Source organism: Cyprinodon variegatus, unplaced genomic scaffold (genome assembly GCF_000732505.1).
Source record: "Cyprinodon variegatus isolate N-32 unplaced genomic scaffold, C_variegatus-1.0 Scaffold678, whole genome shotgun sequence".
Taxonomy (NCBI): Eukaryota; Metazoa; Chordata; class Actinopteri; order Cyprinodontiformes; family Cyprinodontidae; genus Cyprinodon; species Cyprinodon variegatus.
Genome location: NW_015151131.1, coordinates 350231 through 362658, shown reverse-complemented (window position 1 = coordinate 362658; position 12428 = coordinate 350231). Strand labels below are relative to the sequence as shown.

At 39.2% G+C, this 12428-nt stretch overlaps 3 protein-coding genes across 4 annotated transcripts in view; 1 reads left to right on the top strand and 2 right to left on the bottom strand.

The window, feature by feature from the left end:
- Positions 1-830, bottom strand: part of l2hgdh (L-2-hydroxyglutarate dehydrogenase) — a 9939-nt gene extending 9109 nt beyond the window's left edge. The window contains exon 1 of the mRNA XM_015394230.1: positions 588-830. Coding sequence (XP_015249716.1) covers positions 588-679 — 92 coding nt within the window. The 5' untranslated portion in view covers positions 680-830. The remainder of the gene's footprint in view (positions 1-587) is intronic.
- A 71-nt stretch (positions 831-901) lies between these two features.
- atp5s (ATP synthase, H+ transporting, mitochondrial Fo complex subunit s (factor B)) lies at positions 902-3588 on the top strand. The gene is made up of 5 exons (XM_015394233.1): positions 902-979; positions 1079-1175; positions 2542-2750; positions 2931-3102; positions 3191-3588. Exons 2-5 carry the CDS (start codon positions 1081-1083, stop codon positions 3303-3305), a joined length of 591 nt encoding a protein of 196 aa, XP_015249719.1. The 5' UTR covers positions 902-979; positions 1079-1080; the 3' UTR covers positions 3306-3588.
- Positions 3589-3995: 407 nt separating this feature from the next.
- cdkl1 (cyclin dependent kinase like 1) overlaps positions 3996-12428 on the bottom strand; it is a 10133-nt gene continuing 1700 nt past the window's right edge. The window contains exons 3-9 of one of the 2 annotated variants that reach the window (XM_015394231.1): positions 8629-8701; positions 8151-8241; positions 7490-7690; positions 6595-6677; positions 6243-6299; positions 5980-6141; positions 3996-4216 (exon numbers count right to left, since the gene is read on the bottom strand). In XM_015394231.1, coding sequence (XP_015249717.1) covers positions 4115-4216; positions 5980-6141; positions 6243-6299; positions 6595-6677; positions 7490-7690; positions 8151-8241; positions 8629-8701 — 769 coding nt within the window. In that variant the 3' untranslated portion in view covers positions 3996-4114. The remainder of the gene's footprint in view (positions 4217-5979; positions 6142-6242; positions 6300-6594; positions 6678-7489; positions 7691-8150; positions 8242-8628; positions 8702-12428) is intronic. The other variant, XM_015394232.1, reaches the window with a different exon arrangement.

Genomic DNA, 12428 nt, shown 5'->3' with positions numbered 1-12428 from the left:
AATACTTTAATAATCCCAGGGAGGGATTACTTTAGTTACATTACTCCATCTGTAATAGAGTGACTATAGTTTGATAGAACACTATATCATACAATATATATAATTAGAGGGTCCCTGCTCCACCTTGCAATTAGTTTGGGGGTCCTTGGCCTGGAAATTTTGTTGAAGACCCCTGATATAAACCAATTTAATGAAATGTAAATCACTTTAGATTTGAACTTTCTTTGGAAAATGGAATATACAGCTGTGGAAAATTTCCATAGATTATTTATTCTCCAGGTGCACAATATTTATATTTATAGTACAGTATTATTTTCTAACTATTCTGTTATTTTTAAACACTTTTTCAGGGTCCACATTTGTGTGACCATTTTTGCCACACAATTACCCCATTTTGAGGCAATAAAGGGATTTTTCTATTCTATTAGTTTGAACAAGTTTTCACAAAACTTGGAACCTGTAAATACCACAAATTAAATGCCACGTCTTTATCTTAATTTGTATAATCTATTTCTATAATTTTCAAAACTGGAGAATGAAAGACATGCTCCTCCTCTAAACTCTCCATTCCTCTGTGTCTCTCTTACCTGTGGATCTGTCTGCTTGGAATGCCCTTCAGCAGCTTCGGCTGAGCTGCACAAGCCGCCTTTAAAAACGCTCCACCCCGCGTTCTCATCATTATTATTTCCCTTTAAACACCCGCTCACACTTTGTTCTTCATTGTCCAACAGTTATAGCGACTTTTTAAGGTCTGAGTCTCCGCTTTGTTCGTTTGTTTTCGCAGCTAGCCATTTAAGCAGCCGCTGTGTCCCGTGAGTGGGTTCTATATGTAACCGCGCCTCCTACAGGGGGAGGAGCTGTATGACGTAGTTATGTTTAACCAATAGCGATGCACGTGGTTGTGACATCTTGAGGTCAAAGGTTTTCAAAATGGAGGCGTTCAAAACGTAAACAGAAAACCTGCGTTTTTGAAGGACAGGTGAGATTAATTTGAAACGCAGTTGTTTTGTTTTCCATTTGGCGTCCCGTTGTGTTTCTTTGCAGCCGCAGAGTTAATAACTGTGTGTTTGTTTTGCAGATATGGGGCTGTTGTCGCGGACGGTGCAGTCTGTGGCGAGGCAGAGGGAGTGGAGTCGCAGACACTTCTGGGGTTGGCTTAATGCTGTTTTTAACAAGTGAGAATCCTCAATCATTGACATGTTTGACTCCGATCTTAAAGTGATGCAGGACCTTCAAAGCAGACTTTTTCCTTAAACGTTTTGATTTGTTTTTAAAGATATGCTCCCCAAAGGGAGGGGTTAAATGCAGAGATATATTTATCCAATGTGAGATCAATAAAGTTAAATTATATATTTTTTTATTATTATTATATAAATATGTATATAATACTGGTATATTTTAGTGGAATTATTATGACTTAGACTTATCAAAGTTATTGTCTGTTATTAAGCTTTGGTGACAATGAGACAAAATTCATATTAGTAGTTAAACAATAACTGGTGATAAAGAAAAGTAAATGCATTGTTCTTTTGGTAGCTCGTTGGTTTTCAGGGAGGAAGATCTATCTAATTGCTTTATTGAGACTTTGTGGCATTCTTTCCTGCAGTTTTAAAAACATAACATAAAAAATATCAAATGAAAAATTGTAATCAAAATACGCTTTATTCTAAAAGGATACTTTAGGGCATAATGCATAAAATATAAGTTTGAGGGGTTCACTGATCACTGATTCCCGATCTTTAAAAAGCCTGAAATGCCGATTCCGATTTTGACCAATACAGATTTCTATTTATAACTTTTAGTTCTTATAAGATCAAAAGATAGCAGATATTTCTATCTGATATTAAGGAAGAAACAAATAATTGTCTGTAAAACATTAAAAACTTCTGAAATAACTGCAATAAGAAACTCAAGGGAGTTTGATTGGCCAAATCATTGGCGCATCCCTAATTATTATGTTGGAGAAATATTTTTGTAGTCTAATAATTTTTTAATTGTAAATATTTATTCACTAAATGTACTCCAAACATATATTTTAGGGAGGCGGGGCCTCAGATGTCCTTTTAGCCATTCTTGGTTCAAGTAGTGATCAGGTGACGTTTGTGAAATAATAATTTTTTTAATGATACTGCAGTAAGATTTTTTTCATATTTACGGCAAAACATAAAATAAACCTATTGATATTTGCCAGTTAATTAGTAAACATTTGCATGTTCCAGCATGCTACCTTTGTATGGTATGCACCATATAATGCAATAGGTATATATTGCCCTAAATACTATAACTTTTAATATTGTGAATATGTCTGGAACTGACCTATTCATTAGATAAGAGTATATTTATGTACATGTGTGTATGTATTTCTCTAAGGTTTCCTGATTTATTTATTTTTTATGCTGGCTGCATTTTGATCAATTTTCAATCCATTAAATTTTTTCTGTAAGTGTCTGTGTTGCTGGATTCATCTGTCTTTCCCAAACCTTGATGATTTCATATGATCATTATGTATTTTAGACAGACTATTTGCTTGGTTTTATTCAGGGTGGACCATGAGCGGATCAAAGCCGTTGGTCCGGATAGAGCTGCAGCAGAGTGGCTGCTAAGATGCGGCGCCAAAGTGAGGTTTGAAGGTTTTGACCGCTGGCATCATGACTACAACGGACTGCCAACGGGGCCTCTTGGCAGATACAAGATCCAGGCAATCGATGCTACAGAATCCTGCATCATGCACAGAGGGTTCGACTACCTGGGTCAGTGCAAAGAATGTTCTTTTGTCTTCTTGTGACTCATCCATCACTTATTCTAATTTCCTTCAAAAAATATTTCCGATTAACTTTTTTTTACGCTTTTTAAAACAAAAGGCAATACTGCAGTTGATTTTAGTCAGCATAATACTTAAGCATATTTTAAATTGCCCTTTTTTTTCTTAGATGGCTTAAAATATGTGGAGGAAATTAAACTCAACAAGTGTATCTACATCGAAGACATCTGCCTGGAAAGGTTGAGCTCAGTGGAGAACCTGCAGGCCAGTCTTTACATGATGGAGGTGGTTTCATGTGGAAATGTGACAGACAAGGGCATTATTGCTCTCCATAAACTCAGGTTAGTGGTTATAAAAATAGTTTTCTTTATTCAATCCGTGAAAGCAGTTACACAGAGAACCAATGAATTAATTACTACTTCCCTCCAGGAACTTGGAGTATCTGTTTCTCAGTGATCTCCCTGGAATCAAAGATAAAGAAATGACAGTTGACCGGCTGCAGAGGGCGCTCCCACGTCTGGACATCTCACTGGACCTGGACTGAAGCAAGAGCAGATGGCTGTTGTGCTTCTGAAGAACGGACGCGCTCCCCCTGTTCCAAACACGAATGAAAACCCTCAAACATTCAACTGGATGTTTGGCTTTGGATTGTGTGCCTGAATCAGCCATTCTACAGTTTAGGCCGTTCCTACTGATATTTCTAGGTTTACTGAAGGTCGTTCAGTTCTGCTCGGGAATTTGTCATTCTTAATTTCTTGTAGGATAAATGTAAAATATATATTGACAATTTGTAGAAAGAAACCTAAGAATGAGAGTTCCAGGGATAAAGATTATTGTTTTATTAAAGGAATTGTTGTAACAGGAATGTTTGCAGTTGTATTCACTGAAGTCAATAAATATCATATTTAGAACTAATTAACGTTTTTATCCTTCATTATAACTTAGTGAAAGATTAAACTTGTTACAAAATATCCACTTTAAGAAAGGTCATTACATTATTTAAAAAAACACAAACATTTGGCAAACTGGACAAGGCAGTAGAGCAGTTTTACCATCAGTCAACTCTGTAACAAGCAGAGCAACACGGCGCTCCTCGTTGTCTTAATAAACAAGCAGAAAAGGCTGGCAAAACATACATAAACCAACACATCCAGAAGGACATGCCGGCAATAGTGCATAGAGTCAGTAAGACACCCAGCATGTCTTATTAGGAACAAAAAAATTCAAAAATCTACTGAAACTGTTTTTTTAAATCATTATAATGCTAATAAACTATATTCTAGAGTGCTTTATTTCCTGAGCGGTTCAGAAAATGCAGTCGTCCAGCTTAACTTCTGATCAGCATCGCAGCTCTTAGATGTTTGGGAGGTGGTAGTTAAACTTGCGCAGGTTGTTGTAGTATTTTTTATTGTCCAGGGCTGGAAAGATGCTGCTGCTGGTCAACTGTGGCAAATACTGGAGAGGAAAATAAAAAGGAATGAGTCCATTTTGAAATATATTTATCATGCATATGTATTCAAACCTCCTATAGGGCTGTGCAGTGCGTGGCTTGCAACAAGAAGGTTCTGGTTTCGATTGATCATGGAGTTAGCATGTTCTCCCTGAGCATGTTTGGGTTCTTACCGGGTACTCCAGCTTCCTCCCAAAAACATGACTGTTAATTGGCCTCTGTATAATGAAATTTAGGCAGGATCGGGATGAGTCGGCAATAAAGATGCACACACAGAACACACAAACTGTTTCTGCTAGGATTAAAATGTGTCGTTTTATTTCCGACTCATCCCGATCCTGCCTAAATTTCATAATACATTTTCTGGCGTCACGAACAGGATGGATTACACTACAGGGGACACAGAGACTAACTTTACACCTTAACTTCAGAAGGACGGATGGTGTGCAGCTGCTGAGATGCAGACATTAAGGAGGTGACTGGATGCCCACTGCTTCAGATGAGAACAGGCCACTGGCAGTGATGGGGGTCTGCTAGGGTTGCGTACGGACGCCTAGCTGCGCGGGTTGCTGCCCTGCCGGGATCGACCGGCCCTCCGATCCTTGTGTCACGGTAGGGGGACAATATAAATTGTATTTAGACGATATAATTTGTATTCAGCACCGTGCCTTGATTGATGTGCTTGCTTTGCTGTTTTCTGTGGCGGAATAAAACGACACATTTTAATTCTAGTAAAAACAGTTTGTGTGTCATTTTTATTACTGACTCACCCCGATCCTGCCTAAATTTCATAATACAGCCTCTATAAATTGTCCTTAGGTCAGACTGGCGACCTGTCCATGCTGGACCCCGCCTCTTGCCCGCTAACAGCTGGAGATGGACACCAGCACCCCTCCCAACCCCAGCAGGGATAAGTGTGATGGAAAATGGATGGATGGATGGATGGATGGATGGATGGATGGATGGATGGATGGATGGATGGATGGATGGATGGACGGATGGGTGGATGGATGGATGGATGGATGGTGTAACAAAGTGTGGTTAAAGTGGAAGGAAAAGATGCTTTTCCAACTTCTTTAAAACAGTAAAATCACATTTCAGTCCCATAGAAGCTGCCTTTCTTGGAATTTTTAAACAGTTTTTTGAATCCGGAGAGAAATAATTTGAAGCATTCTTTTTTTTTTTATGTCTACTCAAGGATTCCCATCCTAGAGCTCTGGTTGTTTGTTCAGGATCAACCTCTACTTCACTTTTCACTCTTGCAGTATCTATAACAGATTTCCATGCAGGACAACCGTGATTAAAAGCTAAATAAACAAATGAATAAGAAGATTAAGGATGTGCTTTAAAAAGCTTCCCTTTAAAAGTGGCCACAGTGTCCAGGGAGCTATCTGTCATGGAAAATTATGACCTTTGTGTATTAATGATTGGAATATATGGAATGAATACATTAATTTATTCGATAATAAATCTTAAACATGCATAATTTTTATTCCAGCTAGAAGTTTAGTTTAAATTTACATTGGAGTCACAGTGAGCCACATTAAAGTCTCTGATTCTAACTTAACAAACCCTAATCAAGTGGAATTAATTAGCACCTCTCTGCTATACTGGATAGATTATGTTCTTTATATTTAGTTTTTTTAGCTAATGGTTTGGTGAGTTATCCACCAATGAAGAGATGAATTGTAATGGAAATAGGAATGTCAAACTGGTTTGCACAAGATTGCCTGAATGACAGCATGTGGACACCATTATTATTGCTCACCCCGGGGGGAAGGTGTCTACGAGGTAGACGGGTCCTCTTGTAGTTGGTACGATCCAGTTCTCGAGACGTGCTCTCGCTTTTTTCTCTCATACTGTCAAAGTAGGGGTGGCGTAGGAGCTGCTCACAGGTCAGCCGCTCAGACGGGTCCATTTTCAAACAGCTCTACATGATCAATACGTGAAAAAAATAAAAATACTATCAATCAAGGTATTGACTCCATTTTAGGAAGTTATTTTTCTCTAATGTGGTTTAAACATTCTTACCTTCATAAGGCTCAGAGTTTGATGTGAGAGATTTGGATATTTTTGTTCCAGAGGTTCCTAAGAAACCAAACATGATGAAGGAGATAATTACTGTTTAGATTCGATTGTTTCTGGATAAAGGTTTGCAAATCTTTTTAAGTTTTTACATCACTAGTGGCTCGTTTTTTTTTTGACAGGAGAGAGACATGCGGGAAAGGACCACAGGCCGGATTCAAACCCGGGTCGCCCGCGTCGAGGACTAAGGCCTCCGTACGTGGGTCGTGTGCTTACCACACTGCCACCTGTACGCCCAAAGGTTCACAAATCTGACTTATAAATATAAACATGTAATGCAGCAGGGGTAGAGACTCACCATCTCTGGTGGCTCAGGGATGGAAACTCCGCAGAAGAACTGGTTGTTGCTGAAAACCTGCTGATGTCGAGGAGTCAGATCTCCTGCAGGAGGACAGAAAGCGTTGAACTCAGTCAGATCTGCTTGACAAAAACAAACTATATCGAATCAGGAAAAAACTTTATGCTTTTAATATCAATTTGACTACATTTTCTAAATAAGTCATTTTCTGGGCATCATCCCAAAAATATTAAGTATTTTACATTTTAAATAAATTCAGTTAATATTACCTAGAAGAGCACAAAATTATTCTGTGGAGAAAATTAGATTTTAATGATGAAGTTTGGTAAATTATTTTATTATCCTTATCCTTTTCCTCTGATCAGCTCAGACAAGAGCCTTAAAGCTCAGGACTGCACAGAGCATATATTCTTCTCATAGTTTTGGGTATTTATTGGCATTTTAACTCAGGGTCTCATGAACCTATGCTTTACATTCCTATTAGATTGAACCTATTAAAATAAAAGTTCCCACATGAAGATAAATGTCTCTGCAAAGAACTGAGATGGTAGATAAAAGTTGAAGAAATCTGAGACATGATTTGGCAGAAAAGCTACAACAAGTCAATAACTTCTTTATAATTGATTAAAACTTTATTGATCTCACATTGGAGAAATGTACCTCTGTATTTAACTGCATATGGGCTGCCATAGTGGGGCCCCTGGGGAGCAATCTGGGGTTAAGGGTCTTGCTCAGAGACCCAGAGAGGCAGTCTGTGGGAGTGGGTTTCGAACTCACAACCTCAGGATTCAAAGTATATGCCCTACCCACTAGGCCGTCACTCAAAGTGTCCAAATTATTAAATGGTTTCTATGTCCCTACATCCAAACCCCCACAGGTTCAGGACGGGTCTCACCCAGAGTCCTCCGGATCAAGTAAAGCTGGTCCATGTCCGACTTCCCGGGCCACAGAGGAATCCCAGAGAGCAGCTCCGCAAACACGCACCCAACTGCCCACACATCGACAGGGGCCCCGTACTGGGTGTCCCCAACCAGCAGCTCTGGGGCCCGATACCAGCGAGTCGCTACGTAGTCCGTGTAGTAGTCACACGGGCCGGCTGGAAACACAAAAAGGCTAATTTTAGGGAAGAATTACAGGGGGGGGGGGGGTCTGTCTAAACTTGTTCATCATTAACCCTCTATGAACAGGAAGGAGGTTGATTTAATTTCATGACAATATTCATTTAATAAAGGCTTCAGGCCATCTTAGTTATTTCCATCAACATCCCATAGTGACACACAGCAGGATTTTTCCTGGTGGTTAGATGAGCTTCAAAGCAAGAAAATATTCAGACTTTTTTGTAAAATATGTCCAGAAATATGTCCAGAATTGGCCATAAAATGTGTATTATGGTTAACATTACTTTACCTGAGGAATAAATACCTGGTTGAGTTAAGCATACTGGGATCTTTGCAGATTGACCCAAATGTTTGTTTTCAGTATTTGCACTGAGTTCACGTAAAATGATCTTAAACAACCACTAAGTGGCAGCATCAACAGTTTACCAGGAAACCTACTGAGAATCCTGGCAAAGCCGAAGTCACAGAGTTTGATGACTTGGTGTTTGGTGATGAGAATGTTTTCTGGCTTGACGTCTCGGTGAATGCACTGCAAAAACACAGATAGCAGCCATCAATCAGAGGGTGTTTTTGGAACATTTGAAGAGCAAATTCTGAGTAACAATTCAAAGATAAAGAGAATAAAGTTTTTGTGAAAGAAAAAACTTGGAGGGAAAAGGGGCTTTCTGGATTTTATGGCAGCCCGATATACAGGGGCCCTTGTAGCTTTGGTTGTGTCTAGGTGATACATTAACGGCTGGTTGGCCAAGGGGAAGGAATTCATGCAGTAAAAGAAGAGCCGTAAAGCTGAGGGCTCGGTGGGAGATGGAGAAGGGAGGAGAGCACAGAGGAATTTGAAAAACAGCTTTGATGAGAGGAGGATGAACTGCACTGGGGGAAAAAAAACAAAAACAAAAAACATGGTGCACTCACTCACATTTTGTTTGTGACAGAAGTTGACGGCTTGAAGCGTCTGCCAGGTTATACTTTTGACCAGGTGCTCCGGGATGCTGAGGAAATCAACACTCAAGTGTCACTTCTATTATATTGTCCAGCAATCCACACACACACACACACGTGTCGCAATATCCTTGTGGGGACCTTCCATTGACTTCCATTCATTTCCCACTAATGTACATGGCCTAACCGTGACCCTTGCCCTAACCCTAACCATTACCGACACATACCTATCCCTAAACCTAAACTAAACTCAATTCACACCTTAGTCCTAAACCTAGCCCCCACCCCAAGAAGAGAAACTTTCCTTATGGGGACCAGTTGTTGGTCCCCACAAGTACCTATGAGTCCCCAAAATGTAGCATATTCCTTGGAAATTGTCCCCACCAGTTATTAAAGACATGGCCACACATTACACACACACACACCTTTATTTTCCTGACATATGGGGACATTTTATTGACTTGCATTCATTTTATATGGCCTAACCCAGACCCTTATTTTAACGAATATGTACCTAATCCTAACCTAAACTGAATTCACACCTTAGTCCTAAACCTAACCCCAACTCAAAGAACAGAACTTAACCACATAGGGACCGGTTGAATATGTCCCCATATGTACCTGTAAGTCCTCGCATGTAGGATATTTTACAAAATATGTCCCTCACATTGCAGGTAAAACAAGACTACACACACACACACACACAAAAACTCAATCTGTTTTGTTCAACTGCTAAAGAACAAATGATGCATTGCATAAAGCGTTTCACATTTTGTCTCTTTACAAATAAAAATTTCAGTTTATTTGTTCATTCAAATGAAACAATGTAAAATTAAAGTGGAACAAAAAAGAGATTTTTTTTTCACAAATAGAAAATGTCAGAAAAGTGTGGCATTTAATTAAGTTGGAGTGAAATTAAATTTGGAGGTTTTTTTAGGATGCATCTCTGCCAGCTTTGCATTTCTTAACAATGACTTATTTTCCCATCGTGGACAGAGACTCTGGGTCTGGCCCAGTGTAGCATATAAACAGGGAAGAGTTTCTTTTCTTGCAGGATTGACCCATATCACAGTTCTGTCGACTGTGACTGGCCTCTTTGTCCTTATGGTCTGATGGTTTCATCATGGAGATGGCATGCAAGCATTTTTATCCGCCTTTCATTTTACATGCAGATCAAAAAGTTCAATTTTATATAGTTTTTCTTCATATAAATGCAAATTCTTAACTCGCTCTAAATGTGAAAAAGTCAAACGCTGAACACTTTTCCAAAGCTCTGTAAAAAAGTTTTATTCTGACATTCAATTCTTTCCTCATCACAAAATCCATAAATATCCCCAATTTAAGAAAATCAGTTTCTACTTTCCCTCTCTGTGCGTCAAGATTTCCAGACTGTTTTTTTTTCTTCAGTTGATGACAGGGAACAACAGAGCTGCTGTTTCCACTGAGAGCCTTGATGTTCAGCCCCGAGGCTCTGCTGGCTCTGCAGTTGCCATCGATCACTGTTGCCGTGGAAATGGCTAATTCGAGCCTTGTGTCTGCCGATCAATTATAATCTCCATTTTCTTTTCCCCCATCTGAATGAAACGCAGCTCGCAGGCTACAGGCCGGGAGCAGAAAGTAGAAACGGGACAGACAGAATGCTCCCGACTATGAATTAAGGCTTGCTGCCAATGAAAGCCTCTTTAAGAGCATCACTGTAAGCATACCATGGAGAGTCGGTCGGCCTCCGTGGAGACCAGAGCTCATCTGCACATCAAAGCGGGACAGACCCTAGTGGATGCTGACGAATACACGTCATGGTTTTTGCTCTGGTTGGTACAGAGCGCTTGCACGCCGCTTTCATTTTGTTGTCAAGTTACAAATCAGTACAATTATATTCAAGTGGAAATTTTAAGTGGGAAAAAAAAGGATTACCAACAAGGCTTCTTCAATAAGAGGTTTACAACGTTCCAACTTTATGAGCTGGATACTCATCAAGATGTCCTTTCTGTGCTGTGATTTAACTTCCCAGCATAGTGAATTCTGTCCTTATGTATTTATATAGAAATAAAAAAAAAAATTGGAATAAAAAAAAAACTTCTTTACTTACAAAAACAGCATATTTGGAAACATAACGCTTTAGATTCTGCATGATACGAAGTAAATCACATTTAATAACCCATCAGGGATCCTTTTCTCCTACATTTGTATTTATTAATGGGAAACTAGTACTTTTTGAACTGTTTATAATTACTTAACAAGAGTAATTCTGTTGTAGAAGTTCTTAGTTTTCCTTCTTGTTCCAGTGACCTACTAAAGCACCCAATAAACTATTTTCATCAGAAGCACAAACTTTCATTAATTGAAACGGGATCTCCTGAGACTGACCAAAAACAAGTAGAGCCTAAAAGGAAAGGTTTAGGGAAAGGACACATTTTTCCAACATTTTCCTAACATTCCTGTTCTCCAGGTCTGTACTTATTGAAGGGTAGAAGATGAATTTTAAAGCAGAACATAAGAAGTTCTGTTTGCAGCTCGTCTTGAGTTTATTTTTCCTAATTATGTCAGATGTTCCAAGCAGAGCTGGATTTTTTAAAAACAGGATTGGAGGCAGATCTTTTATTTTTCAGGCTCCTGTCCTGAGAAACCAACTCAGTTATATTCTGTTAGGATGTTTGGGAGACGGCTGTCTGTTACACTAGGCTTTGTTTTTTTTTATTGTTCATAAAGCTTATAGTTAAAGTCAGGTTATCCTGAGCTATGTCTATAATAATGCTGCTATAGGCTTAGTCTGCTGGAGGACATAATACTTTTTCTCACTCAGCTATATTCCACTACTCTTCTTCCCTTCTATGCGGTGTTATTTACTGCTCTCAGATAGCACTGAGCATTTCCCTTTCTATAATCTCTGTTTTGTTTCCTCCTCACAGTAGCTCCATCTGGCCTGATGTTCATCCAGCTGCAACCATCCTGAAGGGAGTCATCAGCTGGGCTGCTGCTGGTCAATTCATGCTGTCCTCCTGCTGATTATCTATTCAGTCCAGATTTAATGTAGTTAAGTCAGTCTATCCAATTGAGACTGTGACGGATTGTATGTTCTCCATTTCATCTTCCAAACCTGAACTTTGCTTTAGAGCTCATCTGTTTCTATTAAACCACTAAAGGTGTTAAACTGCTATTGAGTTTTTACTTTTCTTTTACATTGAAAGTACTTCTAGATCAATGTATCATGCATGAAACATTATTCCATGCTTGGTATGAGTGATTGTTGCAAAGTCAACACCACAATGTCACTTCATCCAAGAAGAGAGGATTCTCAGAGTCTTTTACTCGATGCAATCGGCTGGGATGTTCGATAGAACACACTTTAAACTAATCCTTTGATATTTCATGGATTATGTAAAGTTTCTTGACACAACGTGACAAGATTGCCAGACTTGGGAAAATAGTTTTCCTGCAGAACCTCAAGTTACAACGAAATGTTTTAAAAGAATGCATATTTAAGAACAGATCTCTAACAAAGAACCACTGTTAGACTGGAAACTTGCTATTTACAGATACTCTCCCTGGTGAAGCGACAGAGCCTGAGATATTTTAGGGGTTAAGAAGAGTCTGACACCCCCAATGGGTTTCCATGTGAATTCAGCACCAACTGAGAAGTGCTGAACAATCACACGCAAAAATACAATTCTGTCACAATTAGGCTTGTCCCGATCCGATCCACGTATCGGAACGGATGCCGATATTGGCAAAAAAATGCATATCGGCAAAGAATGTAAAAATGCTGATCCAGACTGC

Coding starts and splice junctions, on each gene's coding strand:
- atp5s (XM_015394233.1), top strand. CDS start 1,081: ATGGGGCTGTTGTCGCGGACGGTGCAGTCTGTGGCGAGGCAGAGGGAG. Junction 1,176..2,541: donor CTTAATGCTGTTTTTAACAA/GTGAGAATCCTC, acceptor GGTTTTATTCAG/GGTGGACCATGAGCGGATCA. Junction 2,751..2,930: donor CAGAGGGTTCGACTACCTGG/GTCAGTGCAAAG, acceptor TTTTTTTCTTAG/ATGGCTTAAAATATGTGGAG.